At 43.2% G+C, this 24821-nt stretch overlaps 1 protein-coding gene across 3 annotated transcripts in view; it reads right to left on the bottom strand.

Annotated features, from left to right (window-relative positions):
* The window catches only part of PLPP1 (phospholipid phosphatase 1), a 213155-nt gene that overhangs the window by 157113 nt on the left and 31221 nt on the right, over nt 1-24821 (bottom strand). For 2 of the 3 annotated variants that reach the window (XM_033931282.1, XM_033931266.1), the window contains exon 2: nt 9409-9563. The exons of the other annotated variant lie outside the window; for it this stretch is intronic. In XM_033931282.1, the coding sequence (XP_033787173.1) occupies nt 9409-9563 (155 nt within the window). The remainder of the gene's footprint in view (nt 1-9408; nt 9564-24821) is intronic. 3 annotated transcript variants of the gene reach the window in all.

Below are 24821 nucleotides of genomic sequence, written 5' to 3'. Positions count from 1 at the left end.
TTGAAAAGGGGGCATGACCAAGGCAGATCATAGGCATTCCTAAAAGTTATGCACATTGTTACAGAATATGCCCAATTTGCGCACAATTTAGGCCTGGTTTTAGCTGGCATAAATGGGTGCACAGGCACTATGCTTGATTCTCTAAAAGGTACACAGCACCGTTCTAGTCAGCACCAATTTTTAGGAGTGCCATATATAGAATCAGACCTGTACTGCTCACCACCTGTGGCAATCTACCACATTCAGCACAAGGGAACCCTTTTACAAGGTCTGCTTAAGTACAATCAGATATTTTTGTGATGATAAAGCTAACCAATGCCAGGAGAAAAGGTGATTTGAGAAAAAAAAAAAAAAAAAAAGTTTCCCTATTAACAGGATCTCATTTCAAAACCGATAAAAAAAAAAAATCTGTTAAAAATCCGATAGTTTATCTCAATTGCCTTCAGGGACATCAGTCTACGTGGCATAAATTGGTTTTTGTGCAGGTGCAGGGGGTCTTATTTTTATTATTATATTTGTGCTATGTTGCACAAATGAAATTATTTGTAATATCTATTATGTACACATTTTAAAATTCTATTTAAAAAATGCTATTAATGTGTGAAATTATGTTACCATTTTGAAAAACTTAATAAAAAATATATACTGTATATATTTTTAAAAATGCTAAAAAAAAAAAAAAAGTTTCCCACGTTCTTTACCATACACACAAAAGCTGCTTGAGAGAACAGATTTATGGCTTAAGGAAAAGGTGGAATGGCTATAAAAAGTTACATTCCTTGAGACCATTCTGGTTCCATCTCACAGGCGGCAATAATTGATGGCTATTTCTGGTCTATTGACTAAAGTCTTCCACAAAAGTCCAACTAAGGACATGCATGTGAAATTGTAGAGTGAAACCTGGATGTTTTGCTAGGCTTTATTTACTTTCATAGTCCACCGGCCAGAAGAGAACAAATTCATAAGCTTTGCAAAGCGCACCCTCCCACCCTATTGAAGAACAAGTACAAGAAATTTTTGTTTTTTTTGAGATGTATATATTTTATCTGACAAATTAAAAACTAACTGAAACAATATAGCCGTTAGAAAAATGACTTAAGTTAGAGATGACATTTATATCTTTAGTATAACAATAAAATACATTAATCTTTGGACATCAATCTTCCAATTTTGATGTTAACATTTAAGCAATCTTTTGCAGAAAAGGGAGTGAAATAAACAATGGCAAACATTATACCCCCCTCCCCCCTTTTTTTTTTTTTTTTTTTTTTGCAAAACCGTAGTACGGTTTTTAGCGCTGGCCATGGTGGTAAGAGCTCAGATGCTCATAGACTTCCTATGAGCATCAGAGCTGTTACTGCTGCGGCTGGCGCTAAACACTATGGTTTTGTAAAAGGGGGGGAGTAATTGTCACCAAGTACAAATAATATTTGAAAGAAAAATAATAGAATCAGTAGACAATTTCTAGGAAGACTGTTACAATATATCACTGATTGGAATGCCGTTTATCTGGTGCATGCATGTACCCACACAGAGTAGCTTTTTGGATGTCCACAGAACGCTAGTTTTCCATGAGTTCTGATTATTAGTGATGGAAAGTGCTCTTCCTATATCAGTAGACTTAAGTGCAAGAATGTTACACAGAATTAGCAGCATTCATTTTGCTGCTAATATTTACAGTAATGTTATATCTGAGCACTTACACTATACACAGACAAAATGGCATATTTGCTATGAAATGATTCTCTGACTGCACAAATAAGGATGTATTTACTCAGACAGTAAGATAAAAGAATTAACAAGGTGAGGGGAGGAAGGAAGATTGGAATGCCAACATACACTACATGTAACCTACGTGTGATCTTTAGAAATGTACCCAAAACTGAGGTAAAGAACCAGCAATCATGCTGGCACAGCCTATCAGCTATGTACATCTGGTGAACTCTCTTGTACAAAAATGACACCAAATCACTCATTTCACACACTGCTAATTCAGTGAGTTTTCTCAAAAATTACTAGAAAAGGCTGGTTTTGACTATCCTTATGGGCCGTTAATTATACAGTGGGATTCATTTTCTAACTCTGTTGCCATAATTAACATGGAACAATTTAATTTCCTAGACTCAGTGTCTCCATTTAAAAAAACACATCAGCACATCTTTTTTTGGTTCACCAGCACATATTTAAAATTGTAGAATAAAGAGCAGCATGAGGGGGTGCTGAAAAGTTCTCAGCTCAACTAAGAAGAGAATGACGTGGATATGGTTCAATCAATGATCTGAAACAATATCAATAAAACAATCCAAATGGAAAGAACCCCCCTCCCCCCACGAATAGACAAGGCAAACCATAGAAGAAGTGGGGAAGGGACTGAACACATCAACCCAAGGAACAAATACAATTTTACTATAAGCAAAAATAAACATCAAATCAAATCATATATGTAAAACCAAGCCTTATAAAAAGTCCAGGTCTTATGGATTTGTTCCTTGGGTTGAAGTGTTCAGTCCCTTACCCACTCCTTGTTTGGTCTGCCCTGAAACAATATCAAAACATAGCATTTTATTTCTGCAAACTGGAACTTAACGAAGTAAGATAACACTCTTTTCAGCTCAGAATTTAGGACGTTGGTTGGGTTGAGATCTTTTCAGCACTCCCTCATATTGTATCATTCACAGGGACAAGGGAAAGGATAGGGATATAAGACCCGATAGTGTATTCTACATTTTTAATATTTGTACCATGTAAATCTCAGACACAAACCCAGCAAACAGAAAGTCAGCCTTACAGATTGAAAACATTTGCTATTGTAGCCAGACTAGAGATTATGCCCAGTCATACAGATTACCAATGCCATTCCCATAGGCAGTTGGTGGTTCTGCTGTTTGGGGAGGTTAATGTGGGTGAGGCTGGGGCAGGACCTGAGATAAATGTTAGAAAGAAAATAGTTGTAGGTTATTTAATATAAGGTATCAAATGCCAAATAAAGTGGCAAAAAAATAAACATACACCCATACATACATATACACTGAAATTGAAATCTCAAGAAGTCGACTCTCCATATACAGCAATACTAGAGAAAAAGAAAACTGAAATATAAGATATCAGAAATGCATACCTCCCTCAGCTGACATATTCCAAATTAACCCTTTATTTGGCATTGTTGCTCAGAAGCAACATGTATTTCTATGGTTCTTATGGGAGATCTGCATTTCCAAATTCCTATTACCTTGGCATTACTGCTCTCATTCAACATCATGTTACATAAAGCAGCAGTTTCATCATCTACCAATTAAAGGGTTAATAAATTTTGACTAAAATAAATACTTTTCTACTTTTGTGGTCTGAGCAATTTGTCATTCACTTTAAGCTAAGTGTCTCTTTCTGGGGACTCCTGTCCATTTAATAATTCTTCTCTCTTCTTAACCACCATTCATCTTCCTTCCCTATCCTGTTCAGCCTCTCCTCTCTGTATTTAACCGTATTCCCTCCCCCCAATGTCTAGCATCTCTCCTGTGTCTCTGACCTTATCTTCCCCCTATATTCAGTATCTACAATCGATGCCCCTCTCGTGCCCTGTCCAGCATTTGTCCCTCTGTCCCTATTCCTCCCTCCGAGATCAGCATTTCCCCTCTGTGCCGTTATCACTCACCAATGTTCAGCATTGCTCCTATGTTCCTACCCTTTTTCATCCAGCACTGCCTCTCTCTGCCCCTATGCTCTCTCTATGCCAAGCATCTTTTCTCCGTTTCTTTTATCACTCCCCTTCCTCTCACCTCCATCTCCGGGCCAGAATCTCTTCTTGCAGTCCCCCTGAAAGCCTTGCATCTGCCCCCTCTCCCCCCCCATCCTGATCCAGTCTCTCTCTCTCATACAGTATATCTTCCCCTCCCCCAGTACAGTCTCTCTCCCTGGGCCTAGTACTCTTCCCATCCATCCTCCGTCTTTCTCCTCCTCCCTCCACCAAGTCCAGCAGCACCTCTTCCTGTCCATACCTTGCCTTCCAGCATGGGTTCAGCCAAGGGAGATCTTCCTTACCAACTTACTTGACTTCTTTGAAGATGTGAATAAACATGCGGATAAAGGTGAGCCAGTTGATGTAGTGTATCTAGATTTTCAGAAAGTTTTTGATAAAGTTCCTCATGAGTGGCTCCTGAGAAAACTAAAGAGTCATGGGATAGGTGGCAAAGTTCAGTTGTGGATTAGGAATTGGTTATTGGATAGAAAACAGAGGGTAGGGTTAAATGGTCATTTTTCTTAACAGGGGTCTGTACTGGGACCGGTACTATTAACTTATTTATAAATGATCTGGAAATTAGAACAAGCGAGGAAGTAAGGTGATTAAATTTGCAGATGGCACTAAACTGTTCAAAGTTGTTAAATCGCATGCGGATTGTGAAAAATTGCAGCACAGTTACGTACTGTAAGATGTTGGATGTGACTTAGCCTGTTGAAAGAGAAAAGCCATGGCTCGTTTACAGAATAAAGTATGAAGAGCTGTTTCTCCAGGAAGAGAATGAAGCTTGGGAAGAAAACTGGAAGCACAATGAGATTCCATGACTACATTCAGTAGGAATCCAGGATAAAAGCAGAAAACTACTGCATCCTGGTGGAAAGCTTAAAAGATGGGTAACACACCAACGCTTAAGGCTCACTCACTTGACTTGCACAAGTGATGAGGATTAAGATATTCACCAAAAGTGAGATAGCCAAGATGTGTAAAAGACATTGGCCGGAAAAGGTTTTTTTTTAGCAGTCTGATAAGAACAACAGTAAGACCCCAAACCACTGGAAACAGTTTTAGAGGTGGTAAGATATGGAAAATCCCCACATAACTTGAGAACACAAGAAAGAACAGTCAGAGAATACTTAGGTGAACTTTGACTGAAGTGGTTTTAGGATCTGAATTGGATTAGAGGAGAAGGAAATCAAACATTAAATATATGGAGTAGCATGAAGCATCCTGATGAGGAAGAGTATAACAAAGAAAACCATGACCACTTCTGCTAGCAGCACTGCTATTAAGATGGTTCTCTGGATGTTTCCAACATGATTCTTGGAGTATACTAGAGGGACTTGAAGATACTGTAGTGAAAAATCTGTATAGAGTATCGAAAATTGCTCTGAGTTCCAAGGGGTGCAAGTGAACTTACGTGACCTTGTGTGCGAAAACTGGTCAGGTGAGCTTCACAAATATAATTGGCAAGTTCAGGGTGAGAACTTTTAGATGTGAAGGCATTTGCAACATGGAAAAGTACAATGAGTATAGCTTCCAATTAAAAACTGATGAGCTGGAAACTAGAGATGGCAGGAACCATTGAAGTGTTCTACAAGGAAGATGAAGAGAAAACATGGATTGCAGAAGTCATGTTCAAAGTGGGACTTGAACCTGTGTGCCTTGATTCAATGTCCACTGCACTAACCTGTGTGCCTTGATTCAACGTCCACTGCATTAACTGCTAAACCACTTTTAAGGCTTGATTGAGGGAACAGTAACATGGAACCTCCAAAAAAAATCCCTCTTCACCAAGAGACAACTAAGACTCATTAGGCCATACTTTCATCAGCACCACTTTGCCCTGATTGTGCAGTCAATGATTATATCACAACTGGACTACTGTAACTCCATCTACATGGGAATTAACACCATATTGGTCCACAAAATGCAACTCATTCAAAACACAGCTGTAAAACTAATCTTCAGTCTAAAAAAATATGACTTGGTCTCAGCCTTCATCAAACAACTACACTGGATAACCATCCCATCACGAATAAAATTCAAAACATCATGCATCATTCACCAAATACTTCATGGAAACTCAGCAGCTCCACTCATTCAGCTCTTCTCAAAGGCATGAACTATCTCTCGCAGAACACTCAACAGATTACAATTAATCCCCCTCTCCATTTGTATCAGTAATTATTTGTACGTATACACTGTACGTTTATTTGTATAAAATTGTTTTATTTTTTGTCTTCCAATTTTAAACTGTCATACGCATTGAAATACTTGACATTGCATGTACAACAAACTTTTAATAAACTTGAAACTTTTTCACTCCATGCTAACCTTCCTAGGAGTGAAAGCTTGGAATGACCTCACAGAAACCAGAACGGAACCTACACCACATTCTGGAAAAAACTGAAAACCCTCCTCTTTGATACTTAAACTCTTCATGTTCCCTCTTTCTGCCTTTCAATCCTGTGCGGCCCCTCTCCTCCCTAACTCTCTATTTTTCCACTTCTCTTTGTAAGTTGCCTTGAGCCTGTAGGTAAGCGCGACACACAAATAGAAGATTAGATTAGATTAGATGGATTGAAGGTAATAGACTTGATTCCAAAATGGAAGCAAATGAACTTGTCATTGCCGAGTTAGAATCGCCCTGAGGTGAATCATGTTGAGCAGGGTCCCTATGAAGTTTAAAGCTAGAGAGGGTTGAAGTTAGGATTTTGGAAAAACTGACTTCAAACTCTCAGAACTTAATAAAATAGCATGGGACTGTAGAACCCTTGGATTCATAAAGTTGGTGCCAAAAATATCAGACACTTGGTGAACAGTGTGAAAATGCCAGGCCGAAAGGCAAAATTTTGTAGTAAAAATATTGATTGACTATACAGAGCCACAGAACCAGTATAGGTGCAGACAAAAGTTGTATATGGGTGTAACCCTTTGTGATATCCAGAGAGCATAGCTAATCGTTTTGATCTAAGAAAAGCTGCAAGAACCCAGAGAAAAAAGTTGAATGTTTCTTGAACTAGAAATGTTTTGTAGATTCAGTCATCTTTGGAAGGAGAAATACCTGAAGTAGAACTCCTAATTTTTCTGAAAAGGGGGTAGAACCTTCAGGACATATCTGGCAAAGGTGCCCACAAGGGTGACAAGAAAATAAATTTTCTACCTCCCACCACCACTATATTTGAATTTATTGCTTTTAAACATCCATATATATGGGATTTTTATGTTACACTACCACTCCTCTTAAAACATTTCTGCAGCTGCCTCTGCAATCTTGGGAAAAGTATTGTGGTAACTGTGCTATTCAATATGTATATAGCAATCTGTAACAGAATTAATCAAGAACACAGTGAATGACCACAGGAGATAATAACCCTTCCAGAGCTGAGGAATTACCCTATTTTAAAATTCTGAGCCTCTCTTAAGTGCAAGTTCTCTCTTCAGGTCCCTGAAAGAGTTACACAGCTCCAAGAATAATGCAGCTCTCGGGGGAGGCAGGAGAGACTATATGCTCGATTAATCAAGCTATTTATGCAGAACAACTATTACAGGTCAGCAACTTTGTTTTCTCCATCAACAAGCAGGATGTAAATCAGGCGCACAAGCGAGCAACTCCTAAGCTCAGGGTGTGGAATTCTATAGAGAGAACCTCTCTATAGAATTCCGTGCTCAGGACCACTAAATGTTGTAAATAACTTGCCCACTGTTGAGCAGTAGTCTGATCAGATGATGAAGTGAGTTGCACAGATCACAAAAACAGATCTGTAAGTACTATCTAAGGACTGGTCCAAAGTAGTATTGCAAAGCGAAGACCAGTAAAACATGATTTCTGAAGAGTTATGGTAGCTGCAATGGCTCTAATTTATAAGAGGTCTGGTCTTCAACTCTGTCCCCGATAGTTAGCAATGGGTCAAGGTTTGCAGGATGTCCCCAATAAACATGCATGAATGAGAAATGCATACAATGGAGATAGTAAGCATGCAAATCTCTCTCTCTCATATTTATTAAGATTATTCTGAAAACCTGACCCACTAGCACAGGATTGGCCAAATTCGGTCCTCAAGGGCTGCAATCCAGTCGGGTTTTCAGGATTTCCCCAATGAATCTGCATGCAATGTATTTGCATGAACTGCTTCCATTGTATGCAAATGAATTTCATTCATATTCATTGGGGAAATCCTGGTGAGGGCTGAGGTTGGACACCCTTCCACTAGCAACTCTTGAGGATTAAGAGTGGATAGAGGGATTTTGGATTGCTCATAACTGTGCTGATACAGCAAATCCAAAACAAAGTGGAACTGTAGCTTCTGGAAGTCACAGAAGAAGCAGCAAATAAATTAATGCAATGTTTATTGAAAAATCTTCAAAATCTAAAAATGTCCTAACGTTACATACACATGAATGCATAGAACAAGTTGATCTCATAACCATCTGTGCCAAATGGTCACACCCAGCAAGGTCCATGTTTCAGTAAACCTGTGTCAGGGGTTCTGAGAAAAATATGTAGAAAATCATACAAAATTAATACTTGTATGAAAGAAATGATACTAATAACACCCGTGAATATGTGATCATAAATAGCTTGACAGATGAAAATCCATAAAGTGTGAGGTAGACAACATGATGAGGACATTTACTGAGAGTGAATGTAGATACTAAACAGAATGAGTGAAAATTGAATCTAATTGGTGCACCATGAATTTAGTGAAAAACTAAATAAGAGTGATGGGATAAAAGTAACCAGATGCAAAACTAACCAGATTTGAAAAGCGGATAAAACTAACATAACCATATATAAAGAGGGTTGAAACTAACCTGATGACAAGACCGAGAAAAATTGAGATTGTAGCTGAAAACCAAACAAAATGGTGACCACGGGACTTGACTCCATCTTTAATTTTTAATCTGCAGTAACCTATGGGCCCCATCATGCTAGTCAATCCTATCTCTCTTGCCATATTTTTACACTTCTTGGACTTTACAAGTTATATCATTTTATTCATATATTTGAAATTAGTAGTAATTTTATGGGACTCGTCAGGTCAGTTATTTATAATTCTTTTGTCACATTTTTGTTCGGTTTCCAGCTACAATCTCAATTTTTCTCAGACTTGTCAACAGAGTTCAGACTCCATTAGATTATATCTAAGTGGCACTTGTATTGTTCTAGAGTGTCCAGTATGGAATAGGATTTAGGGCATCTGCTCAAAAGAGGTTACAGGTTTTAAAACACTGTATAACTGGTAAAACGTGCTGTGCTTCAGCAATCAGCTCTCTTTCTGTGATATGAAGTGAAACAGAGGTCCAATAAATTTTCACCATCTTCTTGTTCTAAAGCAGGAATATTACCAGCTTTGATGAGATGCTCTTTGGTTTTAAGCTGATGCAAAACAAGCATGATAAAAAAAGCAATGCAGTAATGAACACTACAACATTTCCCTGTCTGTAGTAATATCTCAAGTAAAAGATGTATCCCTAGGAAAAACAAGGCAAACTGCATTTGGAATCCAAAATGTAAGCGATGAGATGTAGGAGAAAAAAAAATCTGAAATTGTTTCAAAACCTGAGAATGACTAAGTTTGCTTCGTCTATTTCATTCCAAGCCATGACAACCTGGATGAATTCTAGGACGTCTCCCAAGCCCTTCTCCCACTACCTAGTTAACTACTTACAGAGGAAATAGGAAGGGTCAACCCCACAGTGTACAGCACAGTGGATGTGACGGTACTTTCATGGAATGGATACTTGATGCTGTCGTCATTACAGAAAAAGCCTCTTTGATACGGTTTTACTTTGGCCAAGTTTAGAACTCCCAAAGGCAAGCCAGCTGTTGGGGGAATGGAAAAAAGACATATGATTATATTAAAAATCAGGTTTTCCGTTGAAAAGGAAGTAATAGCACACACATGCAAATTCATCCAAATCTCCAAGAATCAGCGTGCGTTATTAAAGACGACCATGCAGTACATACAACCTTTTGCTGAAAGCTATGCTACTTTCATTTTTAAGTGCAACTGCAACAGCTCACAATACCAACACTTCATCTAGCTAAGAGTCAAAAAGACAATGTCCATACACCCAACACTGCTATCCAAACTGCTATTCAAACAGATTGCCAACAATATTCTCAAATGTTTGGGGGGGGGGGGGAAGGGGAAGTATGCATAGATCACTTTCACAGCAGTGCTCGAGAACTGCCTCTATTTAACAAAAGGCTTAGGCTGAACTTCATAACTGAGATACACATCACCAAAAGCAAAATGATGATATTTTGTCCTAATAGTCAAGAGATAATTTGACTCTTCCCCCTCTATCCTGCACTTGCTTTTCCATTAACTGGCTCCACTTTTGTTTTTATCCCAAGTACAACTTTAAGTGTGTGCATATGGCGGAGGGGGGAAACAAAGCAAATACTTCAGCACTGAAAGACAACAGTCCCCAAAGCAAGTAGGACTTTTCTCTGAATAATAATAATAACTTTATTCTTCTATACCGCCATAATCTTGCGACTTCTAGGCGGTTTACATTCAAGAGAGCTGGACATTCAGCGAATTACAATATGCAGATAGTCAGAGGAAAATACAGAGTACAGGAATTTTAAGAAAGCGAAAAGATAAAATATACAGTTTGCTAAGAAATTTCCGAAGGATCTGTTTGGAAAGGTCACGAATTACAAACATACAGCGAAAATTACAATATACAGTTTGTTAAGAATTTTCAGAGAGGATCTGTTAGGAAAAGGTCGCGGAACTACAAAAAAAAATACAGCGAAAATTACAATAAACAGTTTGTTAGGAATTTTTAGAAGGGACATACAGGTCTAGCTGTTCAGCCAGTTTTATCACTGTATAAATTTCACATTTTTTAAAATAATAAAATGCAACACACATCTACCTATTTTCAAACAAGAAAAAGTGTTATGTCTTGACATTCAAATTGCATGAAAACCAAGTCAATTAGACAACCAATTTACTTCCCTCATACTATAGTGGGTCCTTAAGATCTATTCTAAAGTTTACCTCTCTGCTGGAATCGCTATCATAACTTTGTATGCTCAGAGAGGGAAAAAAAAACCCTATGAACCCAATTACAATGCATGAGTTTTCTTTCATACTTTTTCTCAAAAATGCTCTACAATGCTATACTGAAATTAATTTTATTATTTTTGTAGTTAGATACAGTATTTGTCAATTAGAACTTCCTTAGTTTTGCTCCATCTCCTTAGATCTTTTCAACCAAGCCCTTGACTTAGTTTGAATATAGGTAATTGAAACATTAGGTTCTTACCTGGATATTCTTCTTTCCGTTAATACACATGGGAGTCTATATACGAGGTGATTAATCCGTGGAGTACAGCTCTCTCTTCAGTTTGTACCAAAGTAATCAATCTCCACTATAACAGAAGAAAAGAGAAGGATGGGCGCCTGGAGATATGCATTTCTGTTCTGCTCTGTCTCATGAAAAAGAACATTGATCATCATGAACTTGCAACATAGATGTACCAATGAATCAAACTGCTGTATGCAACTAGCATTAACACATAAGGAGCTCCAAAGCTCAGCAAACTCACTACTTTATTAGTAATATATTCATACATGTTCATCTAACTGACAGGAGAAGAACTCTAGTTCCGGACTATAGAGTTGTCCGAGGCAGAAAGCAGGCGAAATGCAAAACTCACAGGACAGGCCATACAAACTCTTGTGTGCATTAACAGAAAGAAGATTATCCCGGTAAGAACCTAATCTTTCTTTCTGTTACATAAACACAGGAGTCTGTAACTTTAGGTGATGTTCCAAAGCAGTGTCAGATGTCTAGGGTGGGACAGATGAGTCTGCCCGCAAAACTAAGGACCCAAAAGCAGTGTCCTCATGAGCCACCACATCCACTCTGCAGAACCTTGTAAACATGTATGAATATGTAAAGATGTGGAGAGTAGACCAAGTCACTGCTCTACAGATCTCTGCGGGAAGAACTGCTTGGGACTTCATCCATGAAGGAGCTTCGAGAGAAATAGGTGGCTGTTTGCCACAGCCAATATATGTCGACAAAATTGTCATACGATCCCATCTGACAATAGATGCCTTGGAAGCTGGTCTGCCTCGTCTTGACTGACTGGTTAGAACAAAAAGATGGTCGGAAAGCTGAGAATCATTAGTCCTCTCAAGGTAGTGAAGTAAAAACTCTGCGTACATCCAGCCTCTGCAATATCTTATCTTGCTTAATTACAGGCAAATAAACCTCTTGGTTTATGTGAAAGGCTGATCCTTTCTACCGAAGGTTGTAAGGTACATACACATTGGAACTCCAGCCTCTGAAATTCTGAGGAAGGGCCCTCTGCAGGAAAGAACCTTCAATTCCGATATCCTCCATGCTCAAGACTATTGCCACCAGACATACTGTCTTTACCATGAGCTCCAGAAGGGATGCCTCTTGGAGCAGCTCATATGGGGGCTTAAAAGGCCCTTCAAGACAATATTAAGATTCCAGGACGGAAAAGGCTGGTGCAACAGAAGTTGCACCCTGAGCGTCCCCTTCAAAAACAGCATCACATCCAGATAGATTGCAAGCGATAAGCCTTCCTCCTTGAGCTCAGAAGCATGAGTGATCTGACTCCTGGACTTTGAAAGATGATACCTATAGTCCTTTTTCTAGTCCAGCTTGTAGGAACACCACGATCATAGGACTTGGCACCTTGAAAGGTTCCACCTCAGCTTTGGAGCATTAAAGCTTGAAAGCCTTCTAAGGCATTAATGTAAGCTGAAAACATCAATGGCTTTTTAGCTTGGAGAAGAGTCGAAATGACTGAATAACCCTTACAGGTTAAGGCCGTGTGTTCAAAAGCCATGCCGTAAGACAAAAGCACTCTGGGTTCTCCATGGGATTTGGTCCCTGACTGAGAAGCCCTGTATGAACTGGTAGTTTGATGCATCTGTCTTTTTGGAGACACACTAGATCCTCATACCAAGGCCAGCAAGACCAGTTTGGGGCTACCAGGATCACAAGCCCAAAATGATTTACAATTCTGCTGATGACCCGGCCCATCCCAGGCTACGGTGAAAACACATAGCTAGGGCTTAACCAACATAGCTAGGGCTGAACCAATGCATCCAACCCTGTGCTTCCCAGTTTGTCTCTTCGGTTATAGAAGCAATTTGCCTTTGTGTTCTTGGCTGAAGCTATCAAATCCATTGCCAGACTTTCCTAGTATTGCACAATGAGGTTGAATGCTGTTTGAGACAGTGACCATGCCCTTTGGTCTAGTGTCTGTTGGCTGAGAAAATCAGCCTGTATGTTTTCCACTCCCGCTACATGGGCTGTGGAGAGCACCTGAAGATGAACTTCTACCCACTTGATCAACATCCGGGTTTCTAGATGTAATGGGGCACTTTTGGTACCTCCCTATCTATTCACATAAGCTATTGTGGTGGCATTATCAGAGAACACTCTGATTGCCTTTCCTTCCAGGTACTTCTCCAATGCCCTCAATGCCAGACGAATGGCTCTTAGTTCCAGACGATTTATGGACCACGAGGTCCATTGGCCCTGTACCAGATGACTGCCACAATGCGTGTTTGTGCAGCCTCAGAAACATTTTTTTTGGCCAATGCAGCCCAGGGAAGCCAAAAGGTTGGACACCCCTGGTCTATGGTCTTCTGTGCCTTTCTTGGGCAGTATGAAGTATATGGAGTATCTACCAGATCCTGATTCTTCTTCAAGAACTGATTCTATGGGTTGAACATCCAATAGCCTTTGCACCATCACTCATACCCTGGCATCTTTTTCTGGCTGGAGAGTCGATGAACATGATCTTGTGACCATCTTGAATAAGATCTAGGATCCAGCAGTCTGAGGAAATTTGCTCCCACTCCCTCTGGAATGCCAACAGCATTCCACCAATGTGCAGGAGCACAGCTAATGACTTGGCATCATTGTGACTTCTTGGAGATTGTACTAATGCGAGACCCCGAGGGTTGCTGGCATCCGGAGATTCTTAATTTCTGTCTGGCTCCTTGATATGATCTCTGAGCGAAAGAACCTGTGTAGAACTAGCAGGAACGTTGTAAGGAATGAAAATTACCTCTGCTTTCCCCAGTGGGTCAGCAAGGTCTGCTGTCTGGCAGAGATTTAAGATGGCGATCCACCACACTGGCCATAAGGTTATCTAAGCTTTTACCAAATAGCATCTGCCCTTTGAAGGGCAGTCTGCTTAAAATGGCTTTGGATGCTAAATTGCCCACCCACTGCATGATCCAGAGCATCCTGCAAGCAGATATAGCATACACCGACACCTTGCTCATGACTCTGGCAGCCCCTGTTCTCCCTGCCAGCTCAGAGGAATTCCCAAACAGCTGAGCCAGCAGGATTCCTCAAAGCCACCAATCAGTGGCTTAGGAGCTTCCCCTGTTGTTCAGCTGAGTGGCAGCAGGGAAAGCCATGATGCTGCCAACCAGCAGCTTTGGGGGTCCAGCTGTTCGGGGATTCCCCTGCTGCTGAGCCAGCAGGGAGAGCAGGGGCTGCAGCTTTTTTTGGGTTTCTCAAGATTCACCAACAGGAGGGATGGAGGGGGAGGAGCTGTGCCTAGCGATTGCTCTTCTGAGCAGGTGCCAGGCACAGTTCCTCCTCCTTTTACTAGGGTTGTTCCACACAAATAACATGCATATAATTTGCAAGCTATTCATATAGAGCAGCGGTCTCAAACACGCGGCCCATGGGCCGCATGTGGCTCTCCAGGTTTTATTTGCGGCCTGCGGTCTGGACGCGATCAACAGTATTTCTCTTCCCCTTTTCCTTCCTTTTGGAGCAGCAGCGTGTCTGGCCGGCTCGTTCCGTTCAAAGCTGCGGGTTGATGGCTCCTCGTGCTATCCACTCCTGCATCGGAAGCCTCTCTGACGTCACAACAGCAGAGAGGCTTCAGACGCAGGCGCGGATCTCGCAAGGTGCTGCCACCCGCAGCTTTGAATGGAACGAGCCAGCCAGACACGCTGCTGCTCCACAAGGAAGAGAACGGAAGGGAAGGAGAAAGAGAAATGCTTCTGCTACATAGGAAAGGGGGACCCTAGGGAAATGCTGCTGTACAGGGAAAGGGAGAGGGAGGTAAAGGGGAAGAGAAATGCCTCTCCTGCACAGGAAAGGGGGAAGGGAAATGCTGCTTCTGTTGCTGCTGCACCCAATTGGGGAAAGAGAGGGAAGGAAGGAGAAGGGAGAGGAGAGGAACAAGAGAAGAAGCCAAGTTCATGGGAGGGAGGGAAGGAAAGGAGATATCAGACCATGGAGGGGGAGGGAGAGATGCCAGGGCAAGGGGGAAGGGAAGGAGACAGATGCCAGACCAGGGGAAAAGAAGGAAGGCGGGAGGGAGAGAAAGGAAGGAAAGAGATGCCAGACCATGGAAATAGGACGGAAGAAGAGAGAGATAGGAAGGGAAGGTAAGACATGGAAACGTAGATTTTGAAAAGAAAGCAGAAAAATTGAACATTAAGTTAATTCCAAAGATGGATGCAAGGCAGAAAGTGAAGATGGCGAGAAAAACAGTCAAAGTACAAGAAGGCCCTGGAAACATAGTTGAAAGTACAGAAAAATAAAGCCACCAGACAACAAAGGTAGGGAAAATGATTTTATTTTCAATATAGTGATTGAAATGTGCCAGTTTTGAGAAAGAAAAGATATTAAACTTTAAATGTGAGGGCTGCAGAAAAAATAGAGTACTTGGAGGGCCGCAGAAAAAATAGTTAATGTCTTATTAAAGAAATGACAATTTTGCATGAGGTAAAACTCTTTATAGTTTATAAAACTTTCCTTTAACAGTTAAAACTATAAAGAGTTTTACCTCATGCAAAATTGTCATTTCTTTAATAAGACATTAACTATTTTTTCTGCGGCCCTCCAAGAATTTATAAATCCAAAATGTGGCCCCGCAAAGGGTTTGAGTTTGAGACCACTGATATAAAGCATCACCCGTTGAAGAACAATTGCTCCCACCAAGGTATTTTTTACCATGGTGTCTGAGCTTTGTACATTCTGCCCTTAGTACAGCTACATTGCAGCATGCTAACCAATTAGTGCATGATTAGCACATGAGTCCTTACTGTCCAAAAATGGGTTGCAGATTAGCACACGAGCCCTTATTTTAAATTGTCACTTGCTAATGGTCAAATAAGCACATGGCCATTAATAGAAAAATAAATTTGGCCATTTTACCCCAGCAATAAAAATGGGCTCAGTGCGTGGGAATGAATTGCTTATAATAGGCACACCGTTACTTTTTACTGCTGTTGTAAAATGACACCTTAAGAGAGTTTTTATTCTCCTTTCATTTCCCTTAATCCAATCTCTGTCTTCAAACTGCTTCTCCCACCACTTCTCACATCTCTAAAGTGGTAAAACTCAAAACTCATTGTGCCTTTAATGATCGATGTTAAACCGGTTTTAACTGGTTTAGAAACGATGTATTTTAGTTATAGATGCCCAAAATGCAAGGGGCCTTAGGCAACTGAACCAATCAAAATCTTAGGCCCCTCCCAGTGAATCCCAGGATGCACTGGGAAGAGGAAGGTCTGCCATTTTGAAGAGGTTGACCTGCTGGCAGGCGGGAGTGGGCATCCCTCCTGTTCATCTTTTGAATAAGGTATGAGAGGGGTGGGCAGGTTGAGGGTTGTGGGAGGGTCTGAGTAGCCAAGGCAGGAGGGAGTGGACATCCCTTGTGCTGATCTTCATGGGGGTACGGAGTCCAGGTGGCTGAGGCAGAAGGGAATTGGCATCCCTCCTGCCGATCTTCATCGTGTAACACACGCACATCTATATCCATTTTAAAAAAACAAAAAAAAAAACTACTCTTCCTACCCTGAACAGCTGAGCATAATGAGGCTGCTTCGGGGTTTCTCCAGCCACTCAGCTGTTTGGGCTTCCCCTGCCGGCTCTCTGCATGTTAGTAGCTTTCTCCAACTACTGCTCAGATGGGATTATGGAGGACCTCCGCAAAACTCATTTGCATGCAAAATTGTTTGAACATCGATCGCCGTTTTCAAATTGAACAATTTACTGGCACCACAGCAACCCACAGGATTTTAACAGTGGTTTTAGAGTATCCGGCCCTCAGGGTTATTTTGAGAGGAGGAGGTCAAGATTTGACTCACTCCTTACTAGCAGGTCAAGATGAGAGTTACCTACCTACTATACTTAAATGTAGGTCCCTGGCACCAGAGGGTGTAACATTTAGGAACCCTATTAACTAAACCACAGTAAAACAGCTAATTTGTGCATTATTTTTTACTGCAGAATTCATTTTCCTGTGCTACCTCATGGTAAAATTTAGCTCTGGGTTTTTGAAACCAGAATAATCACACAATCCCAGCTGCAGCAATTTATCTCATCCCATGGCTTCCAGAATCACCTATAAGCTGATGGCTTCCATCCAGGACAAGCACCAACCATCCATCACCACCCCTCGCCCTAGGGGAGGGCACTGCAAACCCATGGAACTCAGGCCGACGCCACGCACCACCAGCGGCGTGCAACCAGCACCACCCAGCCCGCACTCGAAAACCCCCAGACTGACCTAGTCCTCCCTAGGAGGACTCTAAACCATACCCAGTCCCAATCGTGCTCTAAGGAGATCACCAGAGCCTCCTCAAGCTCGCCCCATCCTTGGATACCAAAGAACCTACCCCAGCTAGCCCCAAGGAAACCATTCAAACCAAGCCAGCATTAGCCCTTCCCGGGAGTCCCCAGAACCGTTGCCCGGATCCTCCCCTCCAGGAGTTAACAGAACCACCCCCGGCCCCGCCCCCAGGGGAGGCCCAGAACTACCTTTGTTCTGCCCCCCCCCCCGTGGAGTCCACAGAACCACCCCGGTCCTCCCACCTCAGGGAGGCCACCGAACCCCACCCTGGACCTGTCACCCCCAGGGAGGCCACAGAACCACCTCAGTCCAGCAACCCCCGGGGAGTCCACAGAATCACCCCAGTCCTGCCCCCCCCGGGGAATCCACAGAATCACCCCAGTCCTGCCCCCCCCGGGGAGTCCACAGAACCACCCTGGTCCTGTCCCCCCGGGGAGTCCACAGAACCACCCTGGGTGTTCCCCCCAAGGAGCCGCAGAACCACCCCGATCCTGCCCTCCCATGGAGGCCACAGAACCACCCCAGTCCTGCAACCCCCGGGGAGTCCACAGAATCACCCCAGTCCTGCAACCCCCGGAGAGTCCACAGAATCACCCCAGTCCTGCCCCCCCGGGGAGTCCACAGAACCACCCCGGTCCTGCCCCCCCGGGGAGTCCACAGAACCATCTCGGTCCTGCCCCCCCGGGGAGTCCACAGAACCATCTCGGTCCTGCCCCCCCGGGGAGTCCACAGAACCATCCTAGCACTGCCCCCCGGAGAGACCACAGAACCGCCCGGTCCTGTTCTCCCGGAGGGTCCACAGCACCAGATCAGCCCAATCCCCCAAGGGGAAGCCAGGCCACCAATCAAGCCACATTTCGCTGCCACAGAACAACTCCATGTCCTGCAGACAGCTGGCAAAAGGGCATGCCACCGTAGCAGTGGCGCCCTCGAAGCAACCACCAGTCTCTCAGCGATCCCAAAACCAGACTGGAAGAAAGGATGGCGCCGTTCGCAGCAACCAATGTGTCTGCTGACCCCCAGCTGTAAGCCGTGTCCTCCAGGGGCACAGTCACCAACTGCACTAACAGTCCTAGCCGTTGCTCAGCAGCGAAGCAAATAGGAATCTGGGAGACAGTGGCGCCATCCGAAGCTACCACCAAGCCTTTGGACCCCGTCACACGCTGGCTCCAACGGATCCGAAATTCCGTCCATGGACCACCAGCGAAGAAGAGACGATCCCCGGAGACTGCCATCACCAGACCTGAAACAAAACCAAAAGAGCAGCAGCAACTGTCCAGGAGCGCCCCAGACCCACTCCCAAAGCATCCACACCCGATAGAACACCCGCCAGTGGTCTCAGCCCCTACTGACATCCCCACCTCCAAACCAAGCCCCCCCCCCCATCCGGACCCCTGCCCCAGGAAAAAGGGAAAAGAAGGAGAAGGAGCCGACTCACCAGGAGACCGCAAGCCCATAAAGAAGAGGGAACAAGGCCCTAGAGCAAGGAGCCACCAGAGCGAACTCCCCCACCTGCCACCAAGGCACCCGCCCTCCAACAGAAGGACCCTGCCTCCCGCCGCACGGACACGAAGCCCGCGCGTAAGAGCAGCGCCCACGTGCAAGAGCAACTGAGAGGAGCCACAGGGCAGGAAACCCCCCACTGCAGGGGCCGAGGCAGAATCTGTATCCACCGCGCCCCAAGCTCCCCCCCAGTCAGGCACAGGCTGAGGAACCCGATTCAATGAGGTTTGGTTTCGGTTTTATTTCATTTTATTTTTATTTTATTTTTTTTTTGTTATATTTATATTTTAGTATAACATATTGGTACAGAGGAAAAGGGGGCCAAAATCCGCCCCATCGCCTCACCACAAGGCCTAGCAGCCGCCCATGAGGCAGTCAAAAATAGCAGCCCGGCAACCCTGCGAAGAAACAGGCAGCACACAACGAGCACCCCCACTCCTGCCCCCAGTGATCCAGGATCCTTTGCTAAGGCGGCCGGGAGAGGGGCAGCAAGCATGAGCCCTACTGCACGCACCCAGCGCCGTCCACTGCACGAAACAAGCCCCATGTAAGCACGAATGAGGTGACTGTCCCCAAATGCACACCCTTACCGCGCACCGTCGGAACGGCCAGAACCGCCAGCTGCACAACAGGAGGGAGCTGCCGGAGACCGGGGGACGGCCGCTGAACCAGAGGCCTAGCGCACTGCTCCCCCCAGGCAACCACCGCCCGCCCGCAGGGGAGAACAACACAAATTCCCGCCCTCAAGCCAGCACCAGGCCACCCACAGCGCGAAGCAATCCGCACCCCAACAGACAGCAAGATCTCATCCCAAACCGCTGCAGCTCAAAGCAATACGGAGAGGTTGAGGAGGCAGAATTCGGTGAAATTGACAACCCTACAGTCTCAGCCAACCGCACAAATGCCACAACAAACGCTACCACAACCCTAACGGCGCTCATCCATAGGCCCCAGGCACGTGCAGCACCCGAGGCCTAGCCGAGGCCGGTACAAACCAACAGGCAGATGGTGGCAACTGCAGCAACTCCTGCCCTGCGAACCACCCCGTCCCATATGAATGAAGACATGGAGACAGCAAACTATTAACAGGTATGCAAGGGCAAAGGCTCATCAGGGAATTAAACAGAGAAGAGAGCAAGGAACACGTTACCTGCAAAGCTGCCTCCAGTGAACAGGAAAGACCCTTAATCACAGAGACACATATTGCTCCACCTTCTCCCATCATGCCCAGCTCCTCCTACACCCCTCCCCACCCCTTCCCATCACCTATAAGCTGATTCTCCATGGGCGACCAATCTGGGGCCATCCAGCCCCTCGTTATAGTCGCCCATCGAGACCAGCTCTCGGGCTCTTTTTTCTTACGGATCTATTCCCAGAGTAAATCTGAAGAAGAAAAAAAAAAGGGGGGGGCCTGGTTTTATCTGATTTTCCTCTCAGAATTTTCGAAGTGTTTCTCACAAATAATAGAAACTGAGCAAATAAATTGAGATAAGAGGATTGACAAGAAGAAAATAAAATAGCTCAGATTGTGCCACATCAGTGGGTGCAATATACAAGGTACTAATGAAATATTCAAGGTAAAAATATTTTTCCAGTACATAGCTAAGTTTCCTCTTTTGCTAAATATTGTTCATACAACAGCTGCTAGTCGCTTTTCAAAGACTAAGGGGGAAATTCATCAAGGGCTGCTAACAATTAGCATGCACTAAATGCTAAGATACCCATTATATTCCTATGGGTGACGTGGAGGGGCATAATCGAAAGGGATGTCTAAGTTCGTTTACGTCCAACTCACAAAGCGTCCAAAGTAAAAAATAGCTTAGGAGACATTTTCAAAAAATACGTCCAAAATATTTTTACTTTTGAAAATCGTCTAATTATACGTCCTGCAGATCTAATCGTACAAGTCGCTAAATCGTCCATCTTTATATTACATTTTTGTCTAATTTTTAGTTTAAGTCCAAAATGCCTAGAACAAGCCCTGTTGGACGTGGGAGGGGTCTGCAGTGATGGACTGAACACCCAGACATGCCACCTAAATAGTGGGGTACTTTACAGGGCACTGCTGTGAACTTCACAAAAGCGTGTCATGTCCTCTCCTCACTACAGCTCCCTTATAGGTCATGGTGAGCCCCCCCAAACCACCTCCAGAATCCCCTAGACCCACTTATCTACCACCCCAATAGCCCTTATGGCTGCAGGAGCCACTTATATGCCAGTACAAAAGGGTTTTGGGGGTGTAGAAGGGAATGCACATGTTTCAATATCAATGCAGTGATTACAGGGGCTTATGGGCCTGGGTCCTCCTCTCTATGGGTCCCTAACCCGCCCCCAAGACGACTTAGGCTGCCTCTGTGCTGGACAACTAGGCTTTCCTATGCCAGGCACCCAGGTGATGATGGTCTGGAGGCTGAATTTTAAAGGTGTGATTAATATTTTTATGGGGGGGGGGGGTCGGTGATCACTGGGATAGTATATGGGGGTTTGTTTTATGTGTTTTCAGTGCTTATCTGGTGACTTTAGGTGGGTTTTTGTGACTTAGACCATGTTTTACATGGTCCAAGTCACAACATCCAAATTCTGTCGATTGTGGGCTGTATAACTTTCGGTTATATATGCTGTATGACTAAGTTTAAGCTGGCCCAGGTCCTATCCATCTCCCACCCTTGAGACTCCTCCTGGTCGTTCAGTGGCACTATGAAGGCCTAGGTCATTTTTAAATACATCCAAAACCTGGTTTTATTATCTGCACTTGGAAGTTTTTGACTTATGGTCGTCCAAGTGCCGACTTAGGCTGGTTTTTGGACGTTTTTCTCTTTCGATTATGAGCCCCTTAGGGTTTAGCATGCGCTAATCATTAGCACACACTAATGGAGTGAGTGCCCCTTGATGAATTCCTCCCTAATTCAGTGTGGCGCAATGGTTAAAGCTACAGCTTCAGCACCCTGGGGTTGTGGGTTCAAACCCACGCTGCTCCTTGTGACTCTGGGCAAGTCACTTAATCCTCCCATTGCCCCAGGTACATTAGATAGTAAGCCCGCTGGGACAGACAGGGAAAAATGCTTGAGTACCTGAATAAATGCATGTAAATCATTCTGAGCTCCCCTGGGAGAACGGTATAAAAAATTGAATAAATAAATATCTGAGTAAATGAAACTGAACTTTTATTGATAGGCAGTCCTAATGATGAGCCTGAAAGGTGTTTGAAATATAGAAATACGAGGACTATGGATAGTAGATAAAAGTGTCAGACTGACAAGACAGATGTTATGGGAAGGAAACTGCAACAGCATGTGGAAAGTTTGGCAACAGTCAAGCAAAGAGACCAGATCTGTAGACTTTGTGCCGAGATAATGATATACTCTGAATTCCAGCGAGACCACAGCAAGAAAGACGCATCCTGTTCTGGTCAGCACTCTACAGTGAAGTGGCATTATTACATTTGTGGAGGTTAGGAGACCAGCAGAAATTATTTTGTGTTAGGAGCAGCCTAAGAACTCAAGTTGACAGGATTTCTCAATGTACATCTTCAATACATACTTGTACATCACCTTGAATGAATAAGGTGAATGTTTATTAGAATTTAAAACTGAAAGAGTTCTTATAGCACTAATATCTTCAACCAACATGTAGAGCAGAACAAGGCTAGAAGATGAGGTGTTAACACATTTAACATCAGGTCAAAGATATCCATAAAAAATAAAGAAACAAGCAAGATTTTAAATAACATCATAGCTCAGTAGTCAAAGAAATTAAATGCAGAACTATGAGTTCCTTTTCTTCAAAAAATATGCATCAGACATTGCAAGCCATTATTAGGGCTTTAAAGCAAAGATACTTACCTTTATCAGGTGTTCTTTGAGGACAGCAGGCATATATTTTCACATGTGGGCAATGTCACCCCCAGAACCCGGTACAGACACTACCAAGTGCACTATCACTTTAAATCTTCATGCAGTACCTATACAACGCACATGGTGCCTTCCCATTTGGCGTTGGCTTGCAGGACCATCAGTTCAGTAACAAAGTTAAGAAGCCAACTAGGGGAGGTGGGCGGGTGGTGAGAATATATGCCTGCTATAGAGAACACCTGCTACAGGTAAGTATTTTTGCTTTTTCCAAAAGACAAGCAGGTGTAATACTAGAGTTGTTTGAAAAGTTTGGAAAATTTCCATGAGATGTCACCATAGTCCAATAAGTGGCATCACTGTTGGCTAGCTTCATTCTTCAAACCATCTGTGACAAGGTTTCATCCAGATGCGACGCACACTTAATGTTTGACAGTTATTTGAAATGACCACATTTGTATTTATCACAAAAATGGAAAAAACAAGTTCTGTGCAGTGATAAAACATTTTTATTTGAAGTGGATGGCCATGCAGATCAAAGCCAATTTGGATGAAGTTCATAGAGATTCTGCACCACTGTTGAAGACTATTTATTTCTGGATAAATTAGTTTAAACGTGTCCATACATGCACATTCCGGATGTGTTCCGGATGCCCAGTTGCTTATTCATTGGTTCCTATGGAGGTGAGAAAAGGAGGGGGGAATCTCTAAAGCCCACAAGCACATTTTTAAAATTAGATTTAAATGTCTTGTCTTAAGTGACTGTTTAACTCGAAGTTCAAGAGGAACCCGATTCCATAAAGTTGGGCCAACCAGAAAAAAAAGCTCCATTATAAGTATAAACAAGTCTGAGGAAGAAGTTACCATAAGGACAGCAAGATGACTAGAATGCAAATTCCTACATGGCAAGTAAGTTCAGGAAGGATGGGTGTATGGATAAAGGTGTCTTACTGTGGGAGTAAAAATATATAAACTTTTTTGGGGGTAATAGAGGGACAGGAAGGAAAAAGAGAAGTTTGCTGATGCATTTGTAAAAGAAGGGAAAGAAGAAGATGGAGCACGAGGGGAAGACAATAAAAGGGTGTGACATGAAGGAAGTTTGGGAATACAAGTGAACACAACAGAAAAGGCAGGAGGCAGAGAGTGGGGAATATGGGATAGGTGTCAATTTTAGCTCCCTTTATGGTTTCTTTGAGGGTGGGACAGGGAGTTGATATGTTGGAGGCCACTGAGTCCTTTCTTGCTGTATCTCTGGGGGATGGGAACCCTCAGCCTCAGATAAAACTGTAAGAGGGAACTGGTTATTCTAACATATGACCTCCCATTGAGTGGTGATATGATAGAGTTGTTGAGTTCCACCTGTTGTTGCCTTGAAGTTCAGAGGTGATAGGCTGGGACTGCCAAGCCCCTCTTGTATTTCTGCAACTGGGTTGTTCCCACCCCAAGAGAAAAGGAACGAGGGATTCAGCAGGCCCAACCTATCATCTCCCATGGACAGATGATGTGATCAAGCTGCTAAGCATCTCTTACTGTTTCTCTGGGGGTGAGAGGCGATTTTCTGGGACTACCAAGCCCCTCTTGTTTTTTCTCTGGTTACATTACATTACATTAGGGACTTCTATTCCGCCTATACCTTGCAGTTCAAGGCGGATTACAAAAGAGCTAACTGGACATTTCCAGTGAAGTTACAAAAGTTTTGGGTTTTTTGGGGGTTTTTTTGGTTATAAGGCCATGAATTGCACTAATGTTTAGCACATCTACTACACTCTATACATTTCACAGCATGCCACTGCCTGCTAGCATCCCTCTGCTCCAAGCCTTGTGATCCCAAAGTCTCTCACTTGATATGTGCATATCAGATTCTTGCCCAACCTCCTCACCCCAACACCTTTGGATATCAGTTCCCCAAATGCATGACTTTGCACTTCTATTACACTGAATCCTAACTACCAATTACCCAACCACTCCTCAAGCTTTCTTAAAAATCACTGTCTAGAGCAGGCACCAAGTTTCTTTAATCTTTGATATACTGTTTATCAAAACATACCTAAATGGTTTACAATTATCAAATATTATTAAAATAAAATAAAAGTACCATATTTTTCATTCTATAAGA

The sequence above is a fragment of the Geotrypetes seraphini genome, chromosome 1 (assembly GCF_902459505.1).
Source record: "Geotrypetes seraphini chromosome 1, aGeoSer1.1, whole genome shotgun sequence".
Classification (NCBI taxonomy): Eukaryota; Metazoa; Chordata; class Amphibia; order Gymnophiona; family Dermophiidae; genus Geotrypetes; species Geotrypetes seraphini.
Note: the sequence above shows the minus strand (reverse complement) of the source record. Positions and strands in the feature narration are given on the sequence as shown.